The 27,132-nt window shown below is 38.7% G+C and overlaps 1 protein-coding gene across 2 annotated transcripts; it reads left to right on the top strand.

Annotated features, from left to right (window-relative positions):
* Positions 1–24,870, top strand: LOC134499950 (allantoinase, mitochondrial-like). Of its 2 annotated transcripts, XM_063306872.1 has the most exons (12): positions 1–191; positions 1,204–1,361; positions 3,710–3,861; positions 5,508–5,622; positions 8,632–8,778; positions 9,701–9,746; positions 14,798–14,900; positions 15,826–16,012; positions 17,936–18,074; positions 20,131–20,303; positions 21,127–21,159; positions 22,513–24,870. In XM_063306872.1, the coding sequence occupies exons 1-12, from the start codon at positions 161–163 to the stop codon at positions 22,672–22,674; spliced, it is 1,446 nt and encodes a 481-aa protein (XP_063162942.1). In that variant the 5' UTR covers positions 1–160; the 3' UTR covers positions 22,675–24,870. The 2 variants fall into 2 exon arrangements, with proteins under 2 accessions (XP_063162942.1, XP_063162943.1); XM_063306873.1 differs by lacking the exon at positions 21,127–21,159.
* The last annotated feature ends 2,262 nt before the right edge of the window (positions 24,871–27,132 follow it).

Here is a 27,132-nt window from a genome sequence, read left to right as displayed (position 1 = left end):
TCAGTCAAGAGCAGACTTACAGCAGGCTTGTGGATTGTGGTTTAGAAACTATTTTTGCTTTGTAGTATTTTATGTGAATGTGCACTAAGAGGTTGAACAATCTGAACCAGCAAACAGACAGCAATAGTCGAGGGGTTTTGATCCTCACCATCAACATAACATGTCTAGGAAAAGCAGCGTCACCCAGACAGGTGAGTGAGGAACCACTGGGCAAAAGAAGGCTGGTGTGTTCCAGTACTGGACTGAAGAGTCTAGACGGAGGGAGATGAAGTCAGCAGAGAAATTAGTATTTTGTCAGTGCGTTAGAATCATAGTGCATTGCACAGTCAGGACTGAGGGCCCATTCATATTTTTGTACTGCTTGTCCTTTTAGTTGTTTTACTGCCTATGTGGATTTTAACTGTTTTAACTGTTTGGGGGGGGTGGCGTTGTAAGCCACCCAGAGTCTTCTGGAGTGGGCAGCCATACCAAACTGAATGAATTGAATTGAACCAGGTCTGAATGTCACTGTAGCATCCATAGCCATTCTTAACTGCCAGTAACAATTCTTGACTATTTAAAATCAGTCACTTTGGGTGAGATGGGCAGCCATATAAATTTGACAAACAAACAAATAAATAAATGATTACTGAAAGTTGACATCCACTGGATGGCACATAACCAATCAATAAATCAGTACTAAGAACTTTGTAGCAACATATGGACCACTGATTCTATTGACTCTGTACGACTTAAGGAAAATTGTTCTGTGTGTGGAGTTCAATAGAATCTACCTTCTAGCGATGTCCAGAAAAGCATATTGAAAAGGTTTCTTTAGGTGCGGGAGGTGAGGTAGGAAAAATAAGCTCTTACAATGTGACTATTCCTGGTGCTTCCAAAGGTGTAGTGCTTGAGCAACTGGCTCAGATCTTTTTAGAGATCAGTGTCTCATCCCTGTTGCCTCTCAATGTTTTCTTACTTTGAATATTTAAACAACTGCACATAAATAGTACAAATTTACCGAAAGACATTGTGTTTAATTTTATACCAAGTAAAGACTGTGTCAGCTTTTGGTCACTTGGGGATTCACTGAAATATACCTTTCACCACAGTGCCTAAACTTTAGCATACATTTGTATTTAATAGAAAGAGTACCCTCAGAAGAAATGAAAGTATCTTTGTTTTTCTTTATTACTAAATTCTCCTTTTTTATTTTTAACAAAGGGCCAACCAAAGTGGAAGTGGGGTCAGAGATTATGACTGTCAGGAGCAACAGAGTGGTACTGGATAATTCCATTGGCCCAGCAGATATTGTAATATTTGATGGCAAAATAAGTGATGTTTTGCCAAAGAGAATTTGGGCCAGACCCAATCTTGAGAAGGTATGAATTGGTATTATATTCTATTTATTTATGGATTTCCATACTATACTTCAATACACCATTTCAGAATAATTTACAAATAAAGTAGAGAAACAAGGTAAAAATACAGTCCACAATCAGAAATGCAAAAAGCAGCATAAAAACAAATCCAAACATTTTTTAATTTTAATTTTTAAAAGCATAAGAATATAAAAGATGCTTTGGCCTGGTGCTGAAATGATAAAGCATATGTTTATATAGCTTGGATTCTGATTTTTTTCTCTCCTATTGTTCTCAGCAAGAGAACAAAACAACTGTTAACTGCTACTAGCAGCCCTAGAGATTTATCGAAGAACTTGACTCACAATAAGACTTAAAGAAATTATATGGTATGTGGGTTACTATGACCAAGAAAATCCTCAACAACATAAGGGAGTGTTAAGGGTGTTCAGGAAAAGGAAAGCCTAGAAGGATCATTACTAGGTTTGGATGAGGTCATCTTGTTCCTAGCCACACTTCAAGCCTACTGTGAATGTAAAATATAAACCAGAGCACTATATTATATATATACTATTGTATGCCACCCAGAGTCACGTTCTGTGAGATTGGTGGCCATATAAATATGATTTATAAATAAATAAATACATACATACATACATACATACTTGGCAAGTATTTGAATAAGAGAATATCTCAATACCTAATACTACATCTCTGAGGCTAATTCTCCACTTAGTCACACCAATGTTACGCTGTTGTGATTCCACTGTAAAAGAGTTGAGGATTAGATTTATGGCCATTAAATCAGAAATAAACTGCACATCATCTTCACCATTACAGCCAAAGGGCAGGATAAGGATTTGTTTGATTTTTCCTTGCCTCTCTCCTGCAGATTGAACTTTTAACTTTTGGGCCAATGACCCTTTATGATTACTCTCTGCTGATACCACACTGTCTTGTCCAAATTTTTTCCACTAATAATTGACATATATTTTTCTGTATGTGAATTGTTCTTGAACTACCCACAAGTTTTTCTCACTGCTTGGATCACAGGAAGTAATTTGGGGGGAAAGCAATGGGTTCTTTCTTATGAAAATCATCCATGTGTCATCAGTGTGAGATTACCAGTACTAGCAGCTAGCTATACAAATTTAAGAAGAGCCCTACGTGTAAAAAGTAAAGATCTATCTGGTCCAATAATTTTTCACAATGGCTAAACAGATATCTTTGGAAACGCATAAAGAGGAAATACATGGAAACCACCCTCCAGTTGTATTCCTCAGCAACTGGCATTGAAAAGCAAGCTGTGTCTGTATATGCATATATACATATACATATAGTCAGTGATCTGTTGCCATTGATACCTTATCCTCCATGAATTTGTTTGTTTTCCTTTTAAAATGATATGAATGGCAACACCGATTCTTGTGTAGTGCTGAATCTCTTGATTCAGAATATGAATGGACTTGATATTAGATCATAAGAATACAGTTTGGTGATGTCTTTAAGTAACTGAAATTGTGATGCAGACTACGGTACTCTATTTTCTGTCCTGCTTGTGGGTTTTCTATAGGTATCTGGTTGGACACTGTGGAAACAGAATGCTGCACCAACTTTTGCACTGAATAACTGGAGATTCCCTCTTCCCAAATAGCGGGGAACTAGAGTTCTAATGAAAACAAGGCTAGTAATATCAGAGTAATAGCGCATCTTTTGTTGTCATACCACCCTCCCTAATTTGATTTAAAACACTTGGAACTAACTCTGAGAATGGTTTTGCAGGTTAATGAAAACTAGATAATGAGATCATCCAAAAATAAAAACACAATGATACCCCAATTAATCAGGAATGACATGAGGCAACTCACCCTCTCGAAGACCATACATTTCCAGGAGGTGCTGAAAAGACAAACAATTGCAGTTACTGAAGTTATTCATGCATGCAAATTATAATTCACTGTAAATATTAATCATCCATTCTTTTCTACCCTTGAACTGTCTCTTTTTCCAGCAACAATCTTGATCTTTGCAAAAGGTATTATCTACAAATAAAATCAGAAGCTGGTTTGTCATTAAAAATTAGCATAAAAGGAACTTTAGCATAAAGGGAATAGCTTAGACATTTTAATTATTGTGAACTGCAGTCCAATACAAAACTACTGTAATGGGTTTAAGAACAGTGCAAGACATTTAGTGTGCTTCCCAGTTTATGATTATATTGAATATTGGCCATAATTCTCGTTAACTTTCCAAAGCAGTTTAAAAAGCTAAGTGATAACATGGTGTTTTGAATGAATTGCTTGCATTAGGGGCAAACATTTTAAAGACCGCATCAATAGGTGTTCTGTAATGACTTCTTCTGCCTACAGATACTCGATGTTGGGGACCTTGTGGTCATGCCCGGGATAATAGACCCTCATGTACATATCTGTGAGCCTGGATGCCCAGCAAGTGAGGGATTTACATGTGTGACTAAGGCTGCAGCTGCAGGAGGGATCACCACCATTGTTGACATGCCATTGTATGGTACCAGAGAGCTGGAAGAATGGAATGAAGATTTTTCCTCTTCCAAGTTGGAATGCAAATCAATATTGTTGTTGCATTGCTTTAAAAGCACAGTGTATATGAGAATGATTCTGAATATGAGTTTATGTGTGTGTGTGTCTTCAAAGTCAGTTTTGACTCCTTGCAACTGCCTTGACAAGTCCCTGCAGTTTTCTTGGCAAGGTTTTACAGAAGTGGTTTACCATTGCCTTCTTCCTAGGGCTGGGAGAGAGTGACTGGTCCAAGGTCACCTTGCTAGGTTTGTGCCTAAGGCAGGACTAGAATTCAGTTTCTGGTTTCTAGCCTGTACCTTAACCCCTGCATCAAACTGGTATGTATGCATATGCATATGCGTATACTGTACATATGCATATGCATATATGTGTGTGTGTGTGTTTATGTATATGTGTGTGCGTGTGTATGTGTATGTGTATACATACATATACACACACCCTCTCCCATTTTTTGTCCTACTATAGCTGTTGTTATGCATATATTTAAGATGCTTTTTTTTTTCCTGAGAGTCTCCTAATGCAAGCACAGGAGAGATTTTTGGGAAGGTGAATTTCGGAAAAGAATCTTTCCAGCATGAGCAGCATGCTTGTGCTCATAGTGCATAGGATACTACCCAGCATCTTTCTTGCTTTCTTATTATTAGATGAGCTCCTTGCAGTTTCTATAGCCTATAGCCTATCTTTTTGGAATTTGTCCCTGAAACTATTCTGGCCAAAAGCAATCTTCTGGCAATGCAATTTGTGTGCGTGTGTGTGTGTGCCATAAAGTTCCTAAAGTGATCCTGCAGTGCCAACTACTGGACATATTAAGGTGCTGTAGGATAAGATAATTATGCCTTCATATAATGGAAGGTATATTTTTATTTTCAATTTCCACATCAAAAGTCAAAAGAAAAAAGTCTTTCTTTTCAGGACTCCCAAGTAAATGGCTACAAAAAAACCCTATATTACATCATTCACACACGCACACATAAAAAAACAAATAGCACTGCCAGCTACTGTGGCATAATCATTATTTAATGCATTTAACAAATTTATGCTGTGCCTTTCCTATCCATTCAAGGGTATTGCACTAGAAAAAGAAAATTCAAAACTAAAATGGAAACTCTTGTGTACAAATCAACATTTAGCTACAAAGCTCACTGGCCAATCACTCACTAATGTGTTTTTTACAAACTAGCCACCACATGTTAGCCTAGAGTGTTGTATAAATCCAATCTGTAGGTTAGTGTATGACTTTTTGTATTTTGCAGACCCATAATTATGGACCGTTATTAAGTTGATAAAAATATGAGATGGAGCTGTGTTGTATTTTGAGCTTTTTAGAGAAAATTGATTATCTGCCCTCAAAATGCCTTCACTGCATTTGCATTTACATTTTAGAGGAAAGTTAGGATATGAAAGCCCAGCATATTCCCACTAGAGGGAGCCCATCAATTCCCCGGGGAATTAAGTGAACATAGGCAGAGAAAAGCAAAGAGATTGATTCAGTCTGGCTCAAGTTGAGCACACCCCTAGTGCTGTGTATAAGTCATATTATGGTACCTTACTGACTGGGCCAGAAATTGCTTTCAGGTAACATCATCCTCTCTTCTAACCCCACCAACAGGCATTGCAATCCTACAACCACAACCTTATCTGCCCTTGATACCAAAATCCAATTTGCCAAGGGCCAATGCCATATTGACGTTGCCTTCTGGGGTGGCATAATTCCTGGAAATCAGGTTTGTACTCAGCAGTGCACATGTATTACAATATACAGTATACTTTGGAGGGACAGTTGTCAACACACACACACATACACATACACAAAAGAGGGAGAATTCCAGAAATAAATGTATTCCAATGTAATTCTTCCAGTGGTCATGAATGAATATGAATGAATATGAATTCCATTCCATGGATGGAATGAATGAATGAATTCCATGAATGAATTCCATTCAATTATTATTATTACTGCACTGCAAAAAGAAAGGAGGTCACAGGCTGGATCCAAAAATTCTGGTGGCCACCTCTGTTCCACAGGCTGAAGATTTCAAGGGCAAAGGAAATAGTGCTGTTTCTTAAATAAAAGACAGTATGTTTGAAGATAAACCAGAAAAAAAACCCTCTTTAACTTGAAAATTGTTATTTTCTAATTCCAGATTGGTATGAGTAAAATTGATGGGTAGACAAGGACCTTTACATATTCTCAGTCATTCAGAAATAGTTCTTCACTTCACTTGTATGTAAGCCAAATACTTTTCTAGCCTAATTCTTTTCATACAATATCATGAGTGCAGATTGGGGAAGAATAGTGTATCTTTGCACTTCTCTCCTGATTGCTACGTGTTTCAGGCACATATTGCAATTAGACTTCTGTTCTGTTTAATTCTCAGTGAAAATAACTGAAGCCTACTCCTGTATCTCATTCCTTTTATGTAGGGTTGGGAGAAATATTTTCCTCCTATCCTGCTTAGATGTTTGGACAGAATGCTGGAATCAATTGGACAGATTATTACCTGGAATCACCAGGAAGGCAAAACATAAATTAATATAATGATGTAGTCAACATATTGCATAATAAAGTCTATACAGTATAACAAGCAAACACAACCTTGGTTCTAATGACCTTTTAGTACCGCAGTGCAAATAGTACAATATAGTAAAGTTTAAAGTTGTGTGACATGATTATTATAAATATTGCTATAAATATTATAAATATCACTATATAAAAAGTAATAGCAGTAAAAACTAAAAAGCTAAACAAGTACCGTAGAAATCAATCTACAGCAATACAAATTATACTATGTAATAGAATTTTGTGATGTTTCAGGAAATAGAATTACCATTGCCGTCTAGTAAATAGTGCAAATAAAACATGTGAGACTTCCCTGGAAATTAAAGTAAGAAAGGAGTGATCAATTGAAAACAGAAGTCCTTTTAGACCTGCAGTAAAGAAGGATAAGGGTGATGCTTTCTTTGGCAGCCATGCCACAAAGGGAATCCTTTGAAATGGGCCAAACATTAGAAGTCTTCTAAATGTGGGTGTTGAGATTTGATCTAGATAAGTGTTGGTTTGAAATTTGGAAATTCTTTATTTATAAATACATCATCAGAGCAAACAGTTACTTCCAACTGACCTTCTGTATCTAAAATCCTCTCTTCTAAAATTAATGTAGCTTGACCTGGTTAAATAGCATTACCAAAAAAAAACCCATAGTAATTAATTCAAGTTCCTTAGAGTATGAGATAAGTTCTAGACCAAATTTATCAGATCAAAGAGGCTTTAATCCATTTGCAGTTAAGGCTCTGAAACTAAACAGGCTGTCCAAAGACTGCTTCCTTCACTGGATTGCCTGGGAACAAAGATGATAATCTTTTCATGGAGAAAAGAAAAAGGGCTCAATGGACAGGAGAACCATAAGGGTTAAAGCTGGCAAGGTGGGAATCAGAAGTTCCTAGGTTAGAAAGAACTGCACGTAAACATATCTCAGATGCTTTCCAAGTCCATCAAGAGACTGGTCAAGTATCTGTTAACCAGAAGTGTCCAGGAGGGGGGCAAAGAAGTTGAGGGTGACCATAATCAGCAAATCAAAGTTCTGCCCTTTTTTACATGGATTGATCTATGTAAAAAGAGGTTGTATGGTTGCAGCAGCCATCTTGACTTCTTTGACTTCCACAGATGTTCTGGCTATTAACTTAGAGGGGAAGCAGGAAAAAAATAGAATTCATACTCTAGAGCTCTGGCTTCTTTGCACTGCAAGGCAATCAGCTGCTGTGTTTAAGATATCACCCTTGTGTGCAATGAAGATTCTAAACTAGCTGAGTGGTATATGAGAGTTTTCTCCCAGATCAAGTTAAGTGCAGGAGAAGGAATTAAGTGTCTAGATTCTTATGAATAACTGCCAAGCCCTGCTGTGAAGCCTGACAGCTGAGATTACCATACCCATTCAAATCTGGCTGGAGAATTATTAATTTAAAGGGTGGAAATGAAGATTTACTCTAAATCACTGTAATGATTGCCTATTCAAAATCACCATCAGTCTCACACAGGGCTTTCATGGATATCTGATTTAATAATGAATAGTATGCAGGATCACAAGCAAAGCTGAGAATAGTAAAAGCGCGGGATGTCTCCCAATAAATCCCCAAGCAACTCCCAATCCCTCCCCCCAAAGCCAGTACAATTCCATGCCCCACAGGTGCCCCTAACGGTTCCTGCCGGTCTGTGGGAAACGTCCTCCACAAGGCGAGATAACCCAAACATGCATTCCTCATTCTTCACTCCTCGCATCGCAGCCTGGTACAAGGAACAGGAGCAGCCCCCTCCCGTACAGCAACTCGTGTCAGCCCCTTGGCATGGGAACCCGTTACGATGTTTTTCAGGAACATTGGAACAGTAACCATGACAATCACTGAATCTGAACTGCTCCAGCTGATTCCAAATATGTATTGGTGTAAGGTGCCCAAATCTCAATTCCAAGTTAAAATATTTGAATTCCAGTATGGCCTATGCTTGGACAGTAATAAGGTGATCTTTCTGAGATGTGGGGCTGATAGTTTGGGGACTTGCCCACTCATAACTGGATTTGCTTTCAGGGTAGCTGGATGCCTATGGACATAGCAAGGTAACAGAAGTAAACACTTTAGTAATTGTTCTGCCTCATTCATTTTATTAGTATGCTTTCTATATTGTTAATCTCATATTTCTGGGGACTCTAAACCCTTTTTTCTCAACTTGCCTATCTTAGGCTGAACTCCTACCAATGCTGAAGGCCGGTGTGCCTGGATTTCAATGCTTCTTGATGGCCACCGGTGTGGAGGATTTTTCCCATCTGAGTCTGCATGATTTACATGCAGCAATGAATGAACTACAAGACACAAACTGTGTGCTTCTGGTAGGGATCTGGGCTTCTGAAGGGTTCACTGAAATGCTATTCTCTGTTACAGAAAATTCCAAGGATAGGGCCAAACAATGTTTTTATTGTGCAAACACATGGGATTTTACACATAGTCCAGTTATTATCTTCTATGAGTAACTGTTCTTTATTTTTTCAGTTCTGCTTCTATTTTTTTCCTTATTTCAAAAGAAATAGATTTAAGATGGGAAATATAAAATAGTAATGTGTGTGTGTGAGAGAGAGAAAGAGAGAGGGAGAGAATGAGAGAGAGAGAGAGAGAGAGAGAGAAAGAGAGAGTGTGTGTCTTTGGGTTGACTACTAGCAACTGCTTGGACAGGTCCCTGCAGTTTTCATGGTAAAATTTCATAAGTGGTTTGCCATTGCCTCCTTCCTAGGGCTGAGAGAAAGGGACTGGCCCAAGGTCACCCAGCTGGCTTTGTGCCTAAGGCGGGACTAGAACTAACCGTCTCCGATTCTAGCCTGGTACCTTAACCATTACATCAAACTAGCTCTCTAAAATAGTCATACATACAAACAAAAGACATAATGCAGCTGCTTTTGTCCTTCATTCTTTAATGGATTTTCTGGGAGAAGAAAATCCATTAAACAATGAAGGATAAAAGAAGAAAAGCAAGAAAAGAAGAATGGCAAGAAAGAAAGTGAAGAAAGCCAAGAAAACATAGAAGACCTACAAATACAATACAACAGTATGGGTAAATCAGCCAAAAGGAAAGTGATTTTATGAACTTATAATCAGAATAATGTTATTCTGATAACTTTATCCTTTTTTCATGTTATCCTTATTTCAAACTAGCAGTTTTTTTTTAAAAAGGGAAGGTATTGTTACATTGCTACCTTCTGTAAAGCTTTTTAAAAACTTGATTTTAAAAATTCTTTTTATTTGGGACTCTTTACCCAGTTTCATGCAGAACAGGAGCCAAGTCAATGGATGCCTGTCCAAGAGGGTAAGTACAGTATAGTATGTAAGTATAGTTCCTTTTTCGTATACATCTAATATATTTGCTAGAAAACATGGGTGCATTTCTTATACCCACCCTCATTTATCACATGACAGCTTCTGGATCTGGCCCTCTTTTTGCACTTCACACTGCAACCCACCCCAAATCTGTCAACATCTCTTTGTTTTCTTCCAAACTTAATTGTTTGCTTAGCTTAGAACTTACTTTGCACTAACAAAGAAGTGCATAATAAGAATGAACACAATCAAAGGACAGTTAAGGCAGGAGACTGCAAGGAGGCAGCAGGTATAAGCAGTGAATTGTTTAGAAATCACAATATTTTTAGAACAGTTTCTTTATGACAAAGAACAAAGGAAGATTTGAGTTGCACCAGAAATGGTTACAACATCCTTGGGACATGTATAGAGTTGTGAGTATCCCTGGAGAATATTAAGGACATTCTAATGTGTTCAGATACTTGGAATTGTCTTGCAGGCAATCTGGGTTCTTCCTCATGGCCATATTAATAAGCTGTCTTCCAGTCCTTGAACCACCAGAAAAATATGCTAGCCTAAATTACCCTTCCTTGACAGATGAGCCCTATTGTACCTCAGGATCAAGGCTGGCAAGTGATTCTGTCCTTACAGTTTTAATGAGGCACAAATTAAGGAAAGTGACTGGAGGCATTCCCTGACTTTGTTTCTCCTCAGATAAGTGGTGGGGCAGGGCAGGGGGTGGGACGTAAATCATCTCCTTAAAATATAGTGGGGCAAGTTTGGGCAGGTGCCTGCAATGGAGAGTTTAGATACCTTCGAAGATGTCTGACTGACACATTGCAAGCACAGAAGTGCTCTATGCCTGTGACCCCACTTGGACTATTTTTGAACAAGGGTCTGGGACTCTTCTAGACCCCTGTTCAGAAATAACCTAAGTGATACACAACAGGTATTTTTGTTGGCTCAAAGAAGGCTAGATAGCACTTTAACTTGGTCATAAGGGAGAGCTTTAAATGTTGGTCAGTTTTTTTAAAAAAGAAGAGGAAAGAGGAGGTAATGATGGGTCCTCCTGAGTGAGTATGATCTAGCAGTTACTATGTGTAGAACTCATTGATAGGCATATCCATGTGGCAAGATGGGGGGTACATTCCTTTGCAGGTGGGAGTTGGAACAAAACAAAAATGTGTGTGGTCAACCTCCAAGTTGATAGTCCAAAGCTATTTGTAAACACCACACATCCATGTACACCATACCCCCATACATCCATCTTTCCATGTAGCCAGTCCCTAGCTATATGCTTAAAAACTGCCTTTTGATCAGGCTATTGTTGTTGTTGTTTATTCGTTTAGTCGCTTCCGACTCTTCGTGACTTCATGGACCAGCCCACGCCAGAGCTTCCTGTCGGTCGTCAACACCCCCAGCTCCCTCAGGGACGAGTCCGTCACCTCTAGAATATCATCCATCCACCTTGCCCTTGGTCGGCCCCTCTTCCTTTTGCCCTCCACTCTCCCGAGCATCAGCATCTTCTCCAGGGTGTCCTGTCTTCTCATTATGTGGCCAAAGTATTTCAGTTTGACCTTTAATATCATTCCCTCAAGTGAGCAGTCTGGCTTGATTTCCTGGAGGATGGACTGGTTTGATCTTCGTGCAGTCCAAGGCACTCTCAGAATTTTCCTCCAACACCACAGTTCAAAAGCATCGATCTTCCTTCGCTCAGCCTTCCTTATGGTCCAGCTCTCGCACCCATATGTTACTACGGGGAACACCATTGCTTTAACTATGCGGGCCTTTGTTGTCAGCGTGATGTCTCTGCTCTTAACTATTTTATCGAGATTTGTCATTGCTCTTCTTCCAAGGATTAAGCGTCTTCTGATTTCCTGACTGCAGTCAGCATCTGCAGTAATCTTCGCACCTAGGAATACAAAGTCTTTCACTGCTTCTACATTTTCTCCCTCTATTTGCCAGTTATCAATCAAGCTGGTTGCCATAATCTTGGTTTTTTTGAGGTTTAGCTGCAAACCAGCTTTTGCACTTTCTTCTTTCACCTTCATCATAAGGCTCCTCAGTTCCTCTTCGCTTTCAGCCATCAAAGTGGTATCATCTGCATATCTGAGATTGTTAATGTTTCTTCCAGAGATTTTAACTCCAGCCTTGGATTCCTCAAGGCCAGCTTGTCGCATGATGTGTTCTGCATACAAGTTGAATAGGTAGGGTGAGAGGATACAGCCCTGCCGTACTCCTTTCCCAATCGTAAACCAGTCTGTTGTTCCGTGATCTGTTCTTACTGTTGCTACTTGGTCGTTATACAGATTCTTCAGGAGGCAGACAAGATGACTTGGTATCCCCATACCACTAAGAACTTGCCACAATTTGTTATGGTCCACACAGTCAAAGGCTTTAGAATAGTCAATAAAACAGAAATAGATGTTTTTCTGAAACTCCCTGGCTTTTTCCATTATCCAGCGGATATTGGCAATTTGGTCTCTAGTTCCTCTGCCTTTTCTAAACCCAGCTTGTACATCTGGCAATTCTCGCTCCATGAACTGCTGAAGTCTACCTTGCAGGATCTTGAGCATTACCTTACTGGCATGTGAAATGAGTGCCACTGTTCGATAGTTTGAACATTCTTTAGTGTTTCCCTTTTTTGGTATGGGGATATAAGTTGATTTTTTCCAGTCTGATGGCCATTCTTGTGTTTTCCAAATTTGCTGGCATATAGCATGCATTACCTTGACAGCATCATCTTGCAAGATTTTGAACAGTTCAGCTGGGATGCCGTCGTCTCCTGTTGCCTTGTTATTAGCAATGCTTCTTAAGGCCCACTCAACCTCACTCTTCAGGATGTCTGGCTCTAGCTCACTGACCACACCGTCAAAGCTATCCCCGATATTGTTATCCTTCCTATACAGGTCTTCTGTATATTCTTGCCACCTTTTCTTGATCTCTTCTTCTTCTGTTAGGTCCTTGCCATCTTTGTTTTTGATCATACCCATTTTTGCCTGGAATTTACCTCCAATGTTTCTAATTTTCTGGAAGAGGTCTCTTGTCCTTCCTATTCTATTGTCTTCTTCCACTTCCGCGCATTGCTTGTTTAAAAATAATTCCTTATCTCTTCTGGCTAACCTCTGGAATTTTGCATTTAATTGGGCATATCTCCCCCTATCACTGTTGCCTTTTGCTTTCCTTCTTTCTTGGGCTACTTCTAGTGTCTCAGCAGACAGCCATTTTGCCTTCTTGGTTTTCTCTTTCTTTGGGATGTATTTTGTTGCTGCCTCCTGAACAATGCTGCCAACTTCTGTCCAGAGTTCTTCCGGGACCCTATCTACTAAGTCCAGTCCCTTAAATCTATTCTTCACCTCCACTGCATATTCCTTAGGAATATTAGTGAGCTCATATCTAGCTGATCTGTGGGTCTTCCCTAATCTCTTTAGTCTGATCCTAAATTGTGCAAGAAGAAGTTCGTGATCTGAACTACAGTCAGCTCCAGGCCTTGTTTTTACCGACTGTACAGATGTCCGCCACCTTTGGCTGCAAAGGATGTAATCAATCTGATTTCGGTGTTGTCCATCTGGTGAAGTCCATGTATAAAGCCGTCTCTTAGGTTGTTGGAAGAGAGTGTTTGTTATGCAGAGTGAATTGTCTTGGCAAAATTCTATCAGCCTATGTCCTGCTTCATTTTGTTCTCCCAGGCCATACTTACCTGTAATTCGAGGTGTCATTTGACTGCCCACCTTAGCATTCCAGTCTCCTGTGATGAAAATAACATCTCTTTTAGGCGTGTTGTCCAGTAGGTGCTGCAGATCCTCATAGAACTGCTCTACTTCAGCTTCTTCAGCATTTGTGGTTGGGGCGTATATTTGGATCACTGTGATGTTAGATGGCTTGCCCTGAATTCGAATTGAGATCATTCTGTCGTTTTTTGGGTTGTATCCAAGCACTGCTTTAGCCACTTTACTATTAATTATGAAGGCTACTCCATTTCTTCTGTGGTCCTCTTGTCCACAGTAGTAGATCTGGTGGTCATTTGATGTGAAGTGGCCCATTCCAGTCCATTTCAGTTCACTGACGCCCAGAATGTCTATCTTTAATCTTGACATCTCACCAATAACCACATCCAATTTGCCCTGGCTCATAGATCTTACATTCCAGGTTCCAATGGTGTGTTGATCCTTAGAACATCGGATTCGCCGTTCACCACCAGCACCGTCGGCCGCTAGCCGTCCTTTCGGCTTTGAGCTAGCTGCGTCATCACGTCTGGGGCTAGTTGAGCTCATCCTCTGTTCCTCCCCAGTAGCATTTTGACCATCTTCCGACCTGGGGGTCTCACCTTCCGATGCTATACCGACATATCTCTGGTTGTACTGATCCATTTAGTTTTCACGGCAAGAATACTGGGGTGGGTTGCCATTACCTTCCCCAGGGATCGCATTTAGTCTGACCTCTCTGTCATGACCTTCCCGTCTTGGGTGGCCCTTCACGGTTTAGCTCATGGCATCATTGAGGTGCTCAAGCTCCAACACCACGACAAGGTAACGATCCTTTGCTGAAGGATCAGGCTATTACCTACATAAAAATAGACTTTCTTCACCATTTATTGCTAGGTAATTTATCTTTTGTTGTGAGGTAAGCCATTCCCTTTCCAAATGGCCCTGAACCGGATTCATCCTGGTCTTCTTATTAGGCACTCCACAATTAGAGTGTGCTTGAAAGAGAGATTCAGAGGAAGAAATATTAAAAACGTGAAATATTAAAAGCATGAAAAGGAGCTTCCCTCCTTGTTTTTCTCTCCTTTCTCCTTCCTGTCCTGGTAAAACTATTCTTCCTTCTGTCTTACTAATTAATACAACAGATAAGGACCCCCAGCACTGCTGGGTTGGACAGGGCTTACATGGAGGCCAGCTGGGCTGGACTGAATACTTCTGGAGGCTGGCTGGTTTCCTTGCACTGACAAAGTAGGATATGCTCTCTCTCCTCCTTCCTGGCTTCATGCACCAGCCTTATATATTTTTTAGAATAACTATTAATGCTTTATGTTTGCTTCCTTTTCCTCTGCCTGCACAGATGCTGTGGATACTGCAGAATACAGTGCCTTCTTGGGCTTGCGTCCTGATTCCATGGAAGTGGAGGCCGCTCTCACCATTGCTGAACTCTGCCTCCAGTACAAGTGAGGCAATAACACTGTAACCAGCCTCATTCTGATTTTTTATTCTTTGATTGTGTTTTAGTGCCAAAGCAATACAAAGGGAAAGTCACTATTCACGTAATTGGAGCACATAGGAGCTTTTTTTCCCCCTCAGATGCATGTAACAGGCACCAAAGACATGAGCCATATGGCAAACTACTTCTGAAAAACCTTGCCAAGAAAACTGCAGGGACTTGTCCAGGCAGTCTCCAAGAATCAGACACAATCGAACTGATTTTAAAAAAAGGGACTGCAGTGAGAAATAATGAATTAAAATTAGGCCACTTCCATAATAAATTTGAGGTGGCCTCTACTTGCATTTGTAAAGAGCCTTTCCTGCAATTGCTAATTGCACAAATGGTGACAAACTTAACTGGCCCTTTATAGTATTGCGAGCCAGTCTGGTGTTAAGGCACTGGACTAGAAACCGGGAGACCGTGAGTTCTGGTCCTGCCTTAGGTGCAAAGCCAGCTGGGTGACCTTGGGCCAGTCACTCTCTCTCAGCCCTAGGGAGGAGGCAAGGGCAAACCACTTCTGAAAAACCTTGCCAAGAAAACTTCAGGGACTTGTCCAGGCAGTCTCCAAGAATTGGACACGATTGAATAGATTAAAAAAAAAAAAGCTCAGTCACAGTAGCATTAGTGACAGATGATTAAAAACTCTGCCACACACAAAAGCCAAACAAATCTTAGATTTTAGCATTTCTGAAAAGAAATTTGGAAAGTGATTTTTTTACATATAACAAATTTGCTCTATTTGCTCTATAATACATGTCACTCCTATTTCTAGAATATTTTGGCCATACACTTCCTATACAACTATTCTCTTTCAGTCCTAGAAAACTGAAGTGATTGGCCCAAACTGTGATCAATAACAGTTTACTCAGCAAACACTTTCAACCCTACAGGGTACCATGCCACATTCTTAATCTCTCCTCTGCTCAAGCTTTGCCCATCATCAATGATGCTCGTCAAAAGGGGGCACCAATCACTGTAGAAACTACTCTAAACTACCTCAGCCTGACATCTGAATGCATTCCTCCAGGAGGAACATACTACAAATGCTGTCCTCCCATCAGAGGGAAAGTCAACCAGGTGAGGGCTCATGATGTCTATAAGAAATGATAAACTTACGAAAGGTAGAAAAGAAAAGAAAATATTTTGGATGAGGAATTTACAGTAGTAAACAAATATGATGACCGACAGGAAGCTCTGGTGTGGGCTGGTCCATGAAGTTACAAAGAGTCGGAAGCGACTGAACAAATAAACAACAACAAAACAAATATGACTGTTATCTGTAACAACAGTAAGAATGAACATTTTCCTGAAAAACCAGAATAGAAAATTGAAATTATTTGTACACTGTGCAGTCAGAGAGATGTACTTATGACTGCAATGAAACTAATCAGTGTTTAATTAAATCTATTCTTAAGTTAATGAGTTGTATTATCTAGTAATTAATAACTAATACAAAATGCAAATCTATATGGAATGAATTCCATCTGCCCTCTACTGCACAGAGGATAAAGCAATGAGGTAAAACAGCTCTGCTTCACCTTGATAGGTCTGTACATTTAGATAATTAACTTTGATAGTGACATTTAAAGCTTATTTATTTATTTCCCTTTTCTCAATTGCCCAAGTAACTCTGGGAATTTCACATCAGAAATTTATTTAACATATTTAATACTGATTGCAATCAAAAATACTGACAGTAAAAAATAGGAAAAGTCAGCCCTGTCCTATCTATTATTTTTTAACCATGATTATCATGATTTAAAGTCATAGTGCAAACAACTTCAACTGTATTTCATAAAGCAAATAAAATACTCAAGTAAAAATGCAGAGCTAATTAAGATCTATAGATGGAAGTATGTATAATGTTTGGATCTGTAAATGAAAAATATACATTGCAAGTTAATAAAGCAAAACAGTTACACCAAATGAGCTTTAGAACAAACAGTAGCATTTGTCTTAACAAAGGCATGTCAAATTTTGCAAGCTGCAATATCAAGAGAAGAACCTTGCTAGGGGCCATATGTGTCTTGGTTAGATAACAAGAAGCAAATCATTTTTAAAAAATCAAAAAAGTGCATCAACAGATTTATTATTGTAGACGTTCCATAAGTACACTGATTATTTGGACTCCTTTTGGTCTGAGTCCACTCCTGGTTTTCAGACAATATCAGCCACAGTTGCCCTGATAGGTGATCTCCTGCAGAAAAGGGGGGGGGGTTGTGACTCTTGTGATCTTGCTTGATCTCTTAGTGACTTTTTCTGACTATGGAATTCTCCTGGATCATCTCTGTGAGTAGGAGAATTGGGGCACTCTGTTACAGCGGTTTCATTCCTACTTGCAAGAATAGTGTTTGAGAGTAGTATTGAGTGACTGTGCCTCTACACCCAGACAGCTATGCTGTGGGGTGCTACAAAACACTATTTGGACCCAAACTTAGCTAACATCCTTATGAAACTGTCAGGAGTAGCTGTCGGGAGATGACTATGCAACTAAATCTCAACTCTATTTCTCTGAATCAGGAGAGGCTGTGTATATTCTAAGCAAATGTCTGGGTTCAGTGATAAGATGAATGAGGGCTGAGATTGAATCCTGACAAGACTGAAACTTTGTCAGGGAAGGCATGGGGGATGACGGTTCCCAGGTACACGAACAGGGAGTTTACCTCTGCTAGATATGCAGCTGGGGGTACTTCTAGAGTTAGTCTCATCAACTGTACTATTTCTTGGACAGGGGCAGCCTAAATACAGTTGTTCACATGCTGATAACTCCATGTTTAGATTACTGTAATGTGTTTTGTATTGGCTATCCTTTGTTTGGTCCAGAAGCTACAGCTAGGGCAGATTGCAAGGCCAGGTTGAATTACCACTCTGCAGAAATATCTCTCTGTAAATTAGTCCTGGATTAACTGACAGTGTTACTTCAATCGTTCAATTACTACTTCTTGTCCAAATATAAATAGTTCTTTGATATAAACTTCTCTCTTTTTCCCATTTCTCTAGGAACAGTTATGGGCAGCTTTAAAAGTAGGACAGATAGACATGGTTGTCTCTGCTCATAGACCTTGTTATCAAGGCTTGAAGGATTTGGACAGCGGGGATTTCTTTAAGGCTCGGTCAGGGATTGCCTCACTACAATTTGGTAAGGTGTTTGTAATAACTGTGTATTATATGCTGTTCTTTTGTCTTGTTCATTCCATGAGAAGATGTGGCAAAGAAAGGGGGAAAAAAGACTCACTGCATGGCCCTAGATTATAGGAAGGTTTCATATAAGAAATCACACTATTCTTTCATGTAGTGCAGTTTGGTTTATTTTCAGAACATTGGGAAGGGAGGCTGTTTGTCAAGTTGAAAATATTGCTTTGTCTAATTCTATGTGAAAGAATACAGAGATTCTACAGCCTTTGAGGGCAAGGTGAAAAACATAAAGGTAGCTTTGGATTGCCTAGAGAAAATGTGGTAGAATGATTTCAATCTGTAAATATAACAACTTCTTCACGGTCAGTTAGAAGTGATCAGTTGTCTTAATTGATCACATCTGAGTGACGGCTGGGTGTTAGAACTGTTATGCAAAGAATGGTAACAGGGCACCACTTCCTAGTTTAAATTCTGAAAGAAGGAGCTGAAGAAAGAGCAATTTGGAGAAGTCTGGATAGAAGAACAGTCTGAGAGAAGCTTGCAGACCCAGCCCAAGGAAATCCTTTCCCTGCCACAGTGGCAGGTTTGGGAATAGATACCTATTACTAGGAAAGGCAAAGATTTGTATCTTGCAATTGTAGTATATGTTATTATGCTCCTTAAATAGTATTTAAATCTTATGTAGTATTTGTAGCCTACAGATTTGTAGTATATGTTATTAGCACTTGCTGTGAGAGTTGACAAAAGATTCTAAAGAAGTTAACCTGAAGTGTAATCTTAAAGGAACCCATTTACAACTCTTTTAAAATTGTATAGTAAAAGTTAATTTGATTCTTCAAATATTACTTTAAAAAGCTATTGACTGTGATGTTCTGTACTTTCCTCATATTACAAATAGTTTAGTTTTTCACTGTGTAAATTAAATTCATTGAGTTAGATTTAAGTGTGCCATAGAACTTTGCAAATTAAATGATCCCATTGGAAAAGAGAGCCAGACTTTATCTCTTCTCTAACTTCCCTGCAACTTCCACTAAAAATATACCCTGGGGGTTGGGGAACTTTCCAAAAGAGTGTATGGTGGTTCTGGAATAAGAAGACAAAGGAGGGGTCAATAGAAATTACACTTCACTCCCCCCCTTCAAGTGGGAGGTTTTGTTGGATCCCAGTTCCACTCATCAATGGAAGGAACTTTACTATACATGGAGAATCAACTTTGGATTCAACACATTGCTTTTAAAGTGAAGGTTGGGTTTTCATATTATTAAAGAAATCTTATCAGTTAATCATACAGTTTTCATAAAATCATTATCTGATTATCACAGCAAATATAATCTTACCCAGCTCTGAAAAAGCTAAACTGCTGCTAGTTATAGACATCTAATGAGCTTCTAGATGTTACAAAAAATACAATTCCAAAATTATATCATTTACATCATTTTTGTACAAAGATGACCACATATTGTAATTGATTCATATTAACTGAACTGATGTTAATTAGCCTTATAATCTTAACCCCATATCTTTAGATTGAAACATTAAAAAATACCCTCAACTACCTATCTTTCAGAGTCAATAATTAACTTAATCTTGAATCATATCTTTGAGAAGAAACATCTTCTATTTCTAATTTATATATTTAACACTGTACCTTCTAGACAACTGTAGATTTTATACAATATTTTTTGCTTATTAATTGACAAATAAAAAAAAGTAAGGACATTATTCATTATCCTTAAATAACACAGTTGCTTGCATAATCTTTTATCTTATGCCATGGACTTATTTGAATCAGTTGTTCAGAATTAATAGCGAAAATCTTTGTTATGCCTTCTCTTTATTCCAGTCAAAATTCATATTTTTCTTAACACTACCAAGTGTTAATTATTTCCTATTAAGTATTTTCAATTGTTCATTGCACAACTTTCCTAACGAAACCTTCGGTAGATCAACGTATCATCATAAGTGACTTTACATGGAAATAGGATGGGAACTGAGTAAAACCAGAGTTCTACAAGATCTGAAAATATATTTCTCCCTAATCTTGACTGAAAATCACGCAGGTCTTCCACTCTTCTGGACCTCTGCAAAATCCCAAGGGTTCTCCTTCCATGAAATAGTGAAACTAATGTGCAAAAATCCTGCCATTTTGAGTAGGCTGGAACACTGCAAAGGTTCTCTTAGTCCAGGGATGGATGCAGACCTGGTGATCTGGAATCCAGAGAGACAATTTAAGGTAATGATGAAAGAGAATTTCACTCTAATGCTCTGGAAGCTACTAAAGACAGAACTTTTCTGAAGAGCATTTGGTTGAAAAGTTCATTATTTATTTCATTTTGAATTACTTATATCCATTTAATAATTGATATTATTTTATTTGGTTTTGCTACAATTTGTTTTATGTATTTTTCTTCATCACTATTTTATGCCTGTAACTTCAATTAATTACTGGTTGTTTAAACTGATCTATAGTTACTGTTGATGTGACTGATACAGGTGATTTTCTCAACTGTTTTATAAATTAGAATAAGTTTGTACTGATTCAGCCACATAAAGGAGAAGTAATAATACTTTGAGAGTTACCTTGGGGCCAAACACAGAAACAAAAAAGGGTATTTATAAGGAAAAGAGTATAAGGAACAAATGCTGTCATTCTAGAAAACTTGCAAATTATATAATACCCAGCTGAGAATCAAATTTGCCACATTTATGGGAGAACAGTGCAAATAGTCATTAGGTTTTGAAAGTTCCCAGTATAAAAAGCATTACAAGATAACAGTTGCACCAAAAAATGCTTGAATTATGTTAATACTTATTAAAAAATAGCCTTGACACCATTAATTTTCAGTCATTAGATTGCCAGTAATTCTGGCATTGCTTTTCTTTGAATGTTTGTAACTATGGGAATCCAAATCTCAGAACCTCCAAGAAAGCAAAAGTTAAGACATTCCCATTCTCTCTGATACAGCAAAGAATATTGGGATGGGGGAAATATTTTAAATATAGTAACACTTCCAAAACTCACTTGTACTGCAGAGATTTTCTGTACTGTTTTCCAGGTGAATAAAGACATAATTCATCACAAGCATAAGGTATGGGAAAACCTCATATTTTCAATATTCTCCCACTGCTCCCAACTCCCAGGGTCCTTGCTGGGCAATTCCCTAAATGCTTTTGTCTTTAATAAGCATGGCCACATACCTTTAGTTCTCCTTGTTATTTTCCAAGCTCTATTATTTACAGACTATTTAGTCTTTATCTCTTTCAGGTCAGAAGTCACTATGTCAGAGGGATTGCTTCATTTAGGCATTAATCCTAAAATACACTAGCAATTACATACATTTATACAGAAGAGGTCAAAATCAGTTTTACATCTGGTATCTTAAATTATCAATAAAAAAGGATGGATTTGCAGAATTCAGATTGTTGTATCACTACCTGAGTAACTGCAGCTTGTTTCTGAACTGAAACTGAGTATAATGTTCATGAGCCTATAGAACTCAAGCCACAAGCCTGATTTTGTTAGAAGAGGGAGGTATCTCCTATTCCATTGCACCTACCCAGTGGCATAAGAAGTGCACTAGACAGGAGATCGTAGAAAGAGGAAGAATACTCTCCTTCAGGGATTTCACTATTTAAAGTAGGAGTGGATAGTCCTATGGCCCCAAACTACTTTTCTGTACCTCCTAGGGCCCCAGTTCTGCACCACTGAAATTTGATGGGCTCTTGCTAAAAATGGGAAGAATGCTTTTCCATTTTTTTAAAGCAGAAAACAGAAAGACAAAAATAAAAAATAGTTTAAAGAAAATATTATTTAAAACCTTACATAACCTTAAAACTTCAAATATGCTTAAAACACTTAAGTTTTTAAAACCAAAATTATCCTTTAAAAACAGGGGGGGAAACCCCTATGTATCTTCATACCCACCCACTTCAGCATCAGAAAGAAAGATATTTAAAACACACGCCTGAACCTACAAGCTGATCTGCTCCCCCTTTAAGAATTTGCACTCTTCAAGCAAAGGGGTATTGCTTGAAAGAGGTAATATGCAACTGGGAATGTATTGTATCCTGCCCAGGTTTCATCTTCCTGCTGAAGAGTATGAATCAGTTCACATATTTAGATCTAGTGGCCATTCAAATGCTGCTGTTCTACAACTCCCAGGAGCTCCAACCCAACATTAGCAACTGTGATAGATAGTGGGAGTTCAATAATATTTGGAGGGCCATATGTTCCTCTTTTGTTTCCTTCTGTTACTTGTATGTTCCTCTTCTGGTTAGACAAATTCTTATTTTGGAATTTTCCATTATGCTAAGCCATTGGCTTGCCTTGTCTTGTTGGTATCTTCTACAGATGAATTAGAAATATCTGGTCCAGGATTTTGACTTTTCCACTTATATTATCCTTATTTCCCCCTCCCTCTCTCTTTTTCCTTTCACATTAGCTGACTCCATACATGGGGTTTCAACTGTATGGTAAAGTGTTTGCGACTCTCATACGTGGCAGGCTAGTTTATTTGAATGGAAAATTTGCACCCACAGCACAAGGTGACCTGGTTGTGCCTGAGAAAAAGATGCCCTCAAGAGTTGTCTTACCATACTATTAGGAAGGACGATTGTGGAATGAGGAACTTGCTGTCAAAATGGACAGATCTAGATGTAACAGCAAAACAAGCTAATCAATTGGTTTGGGGAAAGTATAGTGGATGAAAAACACACAAAAAATCAACTGATTAAACACAGTTTGTAATCACAAATGAAAGCTGCAGCAGAAATTCCTGTTCTCTGCCCCCTCCCCCTTCCCTCAACCACTGAATAAATGAAATATAATCAACAGCTCTAGCTGATAAGACAAGAATATGAGACAATGGCATAGAAGAAGACAAATTCCTGATTCAGCATCTGCCTTGGCCAAAACTTATCCTTTCTTGCTTTTTAGCATTGTGAATGAGATAATAAAGAACACGAAAAAACAAAGAAGGACCTAAGTGATTTTTTTGCTTGTACTATTTCAACCTGAAGTACTATGTGTCTGAATTTACTTAATTATCAGAGGTAGCATAACTCACATTGTACGCACACAAGATTTTTATTTATATACTGTAGCTACCCACTTGCCAAGCAGCTCTGGAAAACTAATGAGTTAAACACATCAGAAAATACATCAGCCATAACAAAGCTACATATAAACACACACAGCACCAGAAGCAGTAACTCGCATAACACATATATATTATATGCTTGAAAGTCAGGATATTCTATGAACCATTAGTCCATGTTAGTATATGTATATTAAGTTGAGCTTAATTTATAGTGGGTAATGAGTAGCATTGTGGTATAACTGTTTAAGTCTCCCCCAGTTGCTATTTTGTAATCACAAAGAAACCTCAGCAACCATTAGTGAGATTTTTGGTAAAATTCCATCTAAAAATTCCAAATGTATCCTGCAGCTAAAAAAGGTACTAGAAAAAGCAGGTTCTTTTGATGAAAGATTTTCATCCGAAGTATGACCTTATGGTCCTGCGGGAGCTGGACCATAAGGAAGGCTGAGAGAAGGAAAATAGATGCTTTGGAACTGTGGTGTTGGAGGAAAATTCTGAGAGTGCCTTGGACTGCAAGATCAAACCAGTCCATACTCCAGGAAATAAAGCCAGACTGCTCACTTGAGGTAACGATATTAAAGGCAAAACTGAAATACTTTGGCCACATAATGAGAAGACAGGACACCCTGGAGAAGATGCTGATGCTAGGGAGAGTGGGAGGCAAAAGGAAGAGGGGCCGACCAAGGGCAGGATGGATGGATGATATTCTAGAGGTGACAGACTCGTCCCTGGGGGAGCTGGGGGTGTTGACGACCGACAGGAAGCTCTGGCGTGGGCTGGTCCATGAAGTCACGAAGAGTCGGAAGCAACTAAACAAATAAACAACAAAAATGACCTTTTGATTTCCTAAACAACATCTAATTCAAAGTGGCTTATCCAGTAATGTGCCTGATCTATGTGTATTTTCAGAAATCTGCATTTTTCATTCATTAGAGAGAGTAGCAGATTTAAAGCCCAATGGCCAGGTTGTAGAATACTGATTCAGTATATGTGAAACCAAATAATGCTGAATCATTTACGTTCTCTTTTGAAAATCCATGAAAACAAAACTTGTGCTATGACAGAGGCAGTGTTCCTCTCTGCCAGGGCTGTACTTCAACATAACTTGCTGAAGCATTTAGTCATTAATGTTATTAGTTGGCAAGAGTTCATAGTGCGTAAGAAACTAAACAGTAACAACATAGATGGCTTAATAGCAGAAGTACAATTAGAAGCTATGCCAGTAAAAGGAAGGATGCTGAGAACCATGCATTAGGTTTGACATCTAAATTGCTTCCTGAAAATAAAACATCAGCTATTATACTTTATCCTTTCCAGGTCTGACAGGTGTCTGTAAGAGAAGTTTATAATTTTAAAATCCCTTTTGGATAATTGTATTGTTTTGTTTACAAATATGCATGTATGTACTATATATATAGATACTGTAAGTAAATGTATTTGTATGTGTATGTATGTATGTATATGTATTTTATTTGCATTTTATATTGCTATTTTAAAGTTCATATTACCTAGACTGCTAATTTTAATCTTTTTCTGCTGCTGTTGTTGTATATGTGTAGCCTAAGCAAGCCCATTAGCACATTTCAATCTAACATTGTCTTTTAGCCAAAATTATGTACTTTTCCTGATTGCCCTGATGTTGTCAATTTGGTTTTGGATGTTTTGGATATTTGAATACTAATTTCCTTGTGCTGGTTAATGACCCCATAAAGACTGTTGTTGAAAATACAAAAACTTAAAAGGAAAACTATGAAGAAGGGATGGATAGAAATCATCTAGTCACCCCCGGGAAGACAGACTGTATTTACATAAACCAGCATTGATCTCTTCTTTACATCTCCCTAACCACAACACAAACATGACTTATAAATTTTTTCTGCCATGACATTGCCTTCATCTATCCTCAGACTATAGCTGGGACAGCTTAAATTCATCCTTAACTGTGCCATTTTTAAAGTAGTGTTTTCCCTCATTTCCCAACTCCATTTTGGCCATGGATTTGATCTGGCATGCTTCGCCAACGACATGGTTGCTGATGCTGGTAGGAGTTGGAATTGTTCCAGCTTCTATTGGTTACATTAGGGTGCTCTGGCCAGGCCCTCTTCCTTCCTGGTTTCTGCAGAGGTATCTGCCTGCATAATGCCTGACTGGCTTTTCCAAAGCAGTTGTCAGATCTTAGGAGGCTGCTTATCAACATGGTTTTAGCATTCTTTTCAAAGACCACTAGTCCTTGTTGATGGGGGCAGGCAATAAATCATATCAGACAACCAACCAACCAACCTGATCCAAAATTCATTTGCAGTAACCTGCAGTGGACTTCTATTTCCTTCCCATCAATTGCCTTTTGTTCCTACCAACTTCACAAATACCAGGATACTTCCATGTCCAGAGACAGCACAGATGTGGACTAGGTAGTCTCAGCAGTTATCTGTAATGGGCAGTGAGAATAACCTGAGGAACAGGAGGAAGAGTTACAACCAATACAAGAGTCATATAAAAGAAATCTGAGTCCAAAGCAGAAATGTAATTTGAGAAAGCAACTCAGGCTTGACCCTCCCTAGGAAGGGAAGGGGGAGGTACATTCAGACTTGCAAGATTCTGTTACTGTAACTTTATAATAAGAGTAATATTAGTATTCATAACTTTGGTTTCCTAGTCTGGTATACCTCAAAGGGCTGACACTATCTATATCAGAGGTAGAAATCTGAGGACCACAGCCCACCCCATCAACACCCTGAATTTATACTGCTGAAATTTGGCAGCAAAATGACTGCATTTCAGCAGCAAAATTTCAGACATGGTTCCAGATTTTGGAATGATTTTAAGGTTAGGAATGGAACAGTTGCCTCTGGAGGGCCTCCTATTCCCATTCCTCCTGTTAACTTCTTCAAAGACCATGGTGGGGGGAAAATGAGTCATGCTTCTTAGGGTGCTGATACGCTTCACGTGATTCTAGACTATGGATATTAAATCTATCCACACATTATGCTTGAGCTGAAGATTACAACATAGAATTAAATAGCTGAAAGGGGGCATTTAGACCATTAGGACCAACCCTCAGCTCAATGCAGGTATGCAGATAAAAGCATCCCAAGCACATGACTGTCCAGCTTCTACTTCAACACCTCCAGTGAAAGGGAGTACACCACCATTCTGGGTATTTGATCTCACTGTCAAACTGTTTTTATTGTTAGAAAGTTTTTTCCCCCGATCATGAGATTGGAATCTGTGTTCCTGTAATTGAAATTCATTATTCTGCATCTTGCATTTCAGAACGATAGAGAATAGGTCTTGACCTTAAGTATAACATCCTTTCATAGAAAAAAACCCAACCCCAGAAGAAAAAATGGTCACAGTTAATCAAAGCTACAAAGTCAAAAAATCTTTCCCTATTCTGACATATTATAACTAATTGTTCCCGTAATGTTACCATACAAGTGCACTGTAGTATTCCCTCAAGCATCTGAGTACATCACTTCCGAACCCTCTACTGCTATCCGCATGCTAACACCTATGTGATGGATTTACCCTTGTCCTCACTACCGCAGTGGCCCCCAGTCACATGCAAGGAAGTTAAACATCTTATTCATCAGCTTAAGTGTGGTAAAGCCCCTGGGAGTGATCACATCCTCCCTGAGTTAATTAAATCCAATTCAAACTGGTGGACTCCTGGACTGGCCTCGCCATTTTCATACATTAACCACACAGCTAAAATTCCAGAGGACTGAGGGGAAGCCATAATTGTTCCCCTATATAAAAAGGGGGATAGAAATGACCCAGCTAACTATAGACCAATTAGTTTATTGAACATCATTAGCAAATTATATGCCAGGTACTTATTCACCAAACTCCAAACCTGGGTAACAGACGAGGGAATAACTGACCCCGAGCAAGCAGGGTTCCAGCCAGGACAATCTACTATGGACCATTGTTTGGTGCTTCAGCACCTGGCAGACAAATATA

Source organism: Candoia aspera, chromosome 6 (genome assembly GCF_035149785.1).
Source record: "Candoia aspera isolate rCanAsp1 chromosome 6, rCanAsp1.hap2, whole genome shotgun sequence".
Lineage (NCBI taxonomy): Eukaryota > Metazoa > Chordata > Lepidosauria > Squamata > Boidae > Candoia > Candoia aspera.
The sequence above is the reverse complement of the archived record's forward strand: the minus strand, read 5'-3'. Positions and strand labels throughout refer to the sequence as shown.

Coding starts and splice junctions, on each gene's coding strand:
- LOC134499950 (XM_063306872.1), top strand. CDS start 161: ATGTCTAGGAAAAGCAGCGTCACCCAGACAG. Junction 8,779..9,700: donor ACACAAACTGTGTGCTTCTG/GTAGGGATCTGG, acceptor CTCTTTACCCAG/TTTCATGCAGAACAGGAGCC. Junction 18,075..20,130: donor GATTGCCTCACTACAATTTG/GTAAGGTGTTTG, acceptor AAAATCACGCAG/GTCTTCCACTCTTCTGGACC.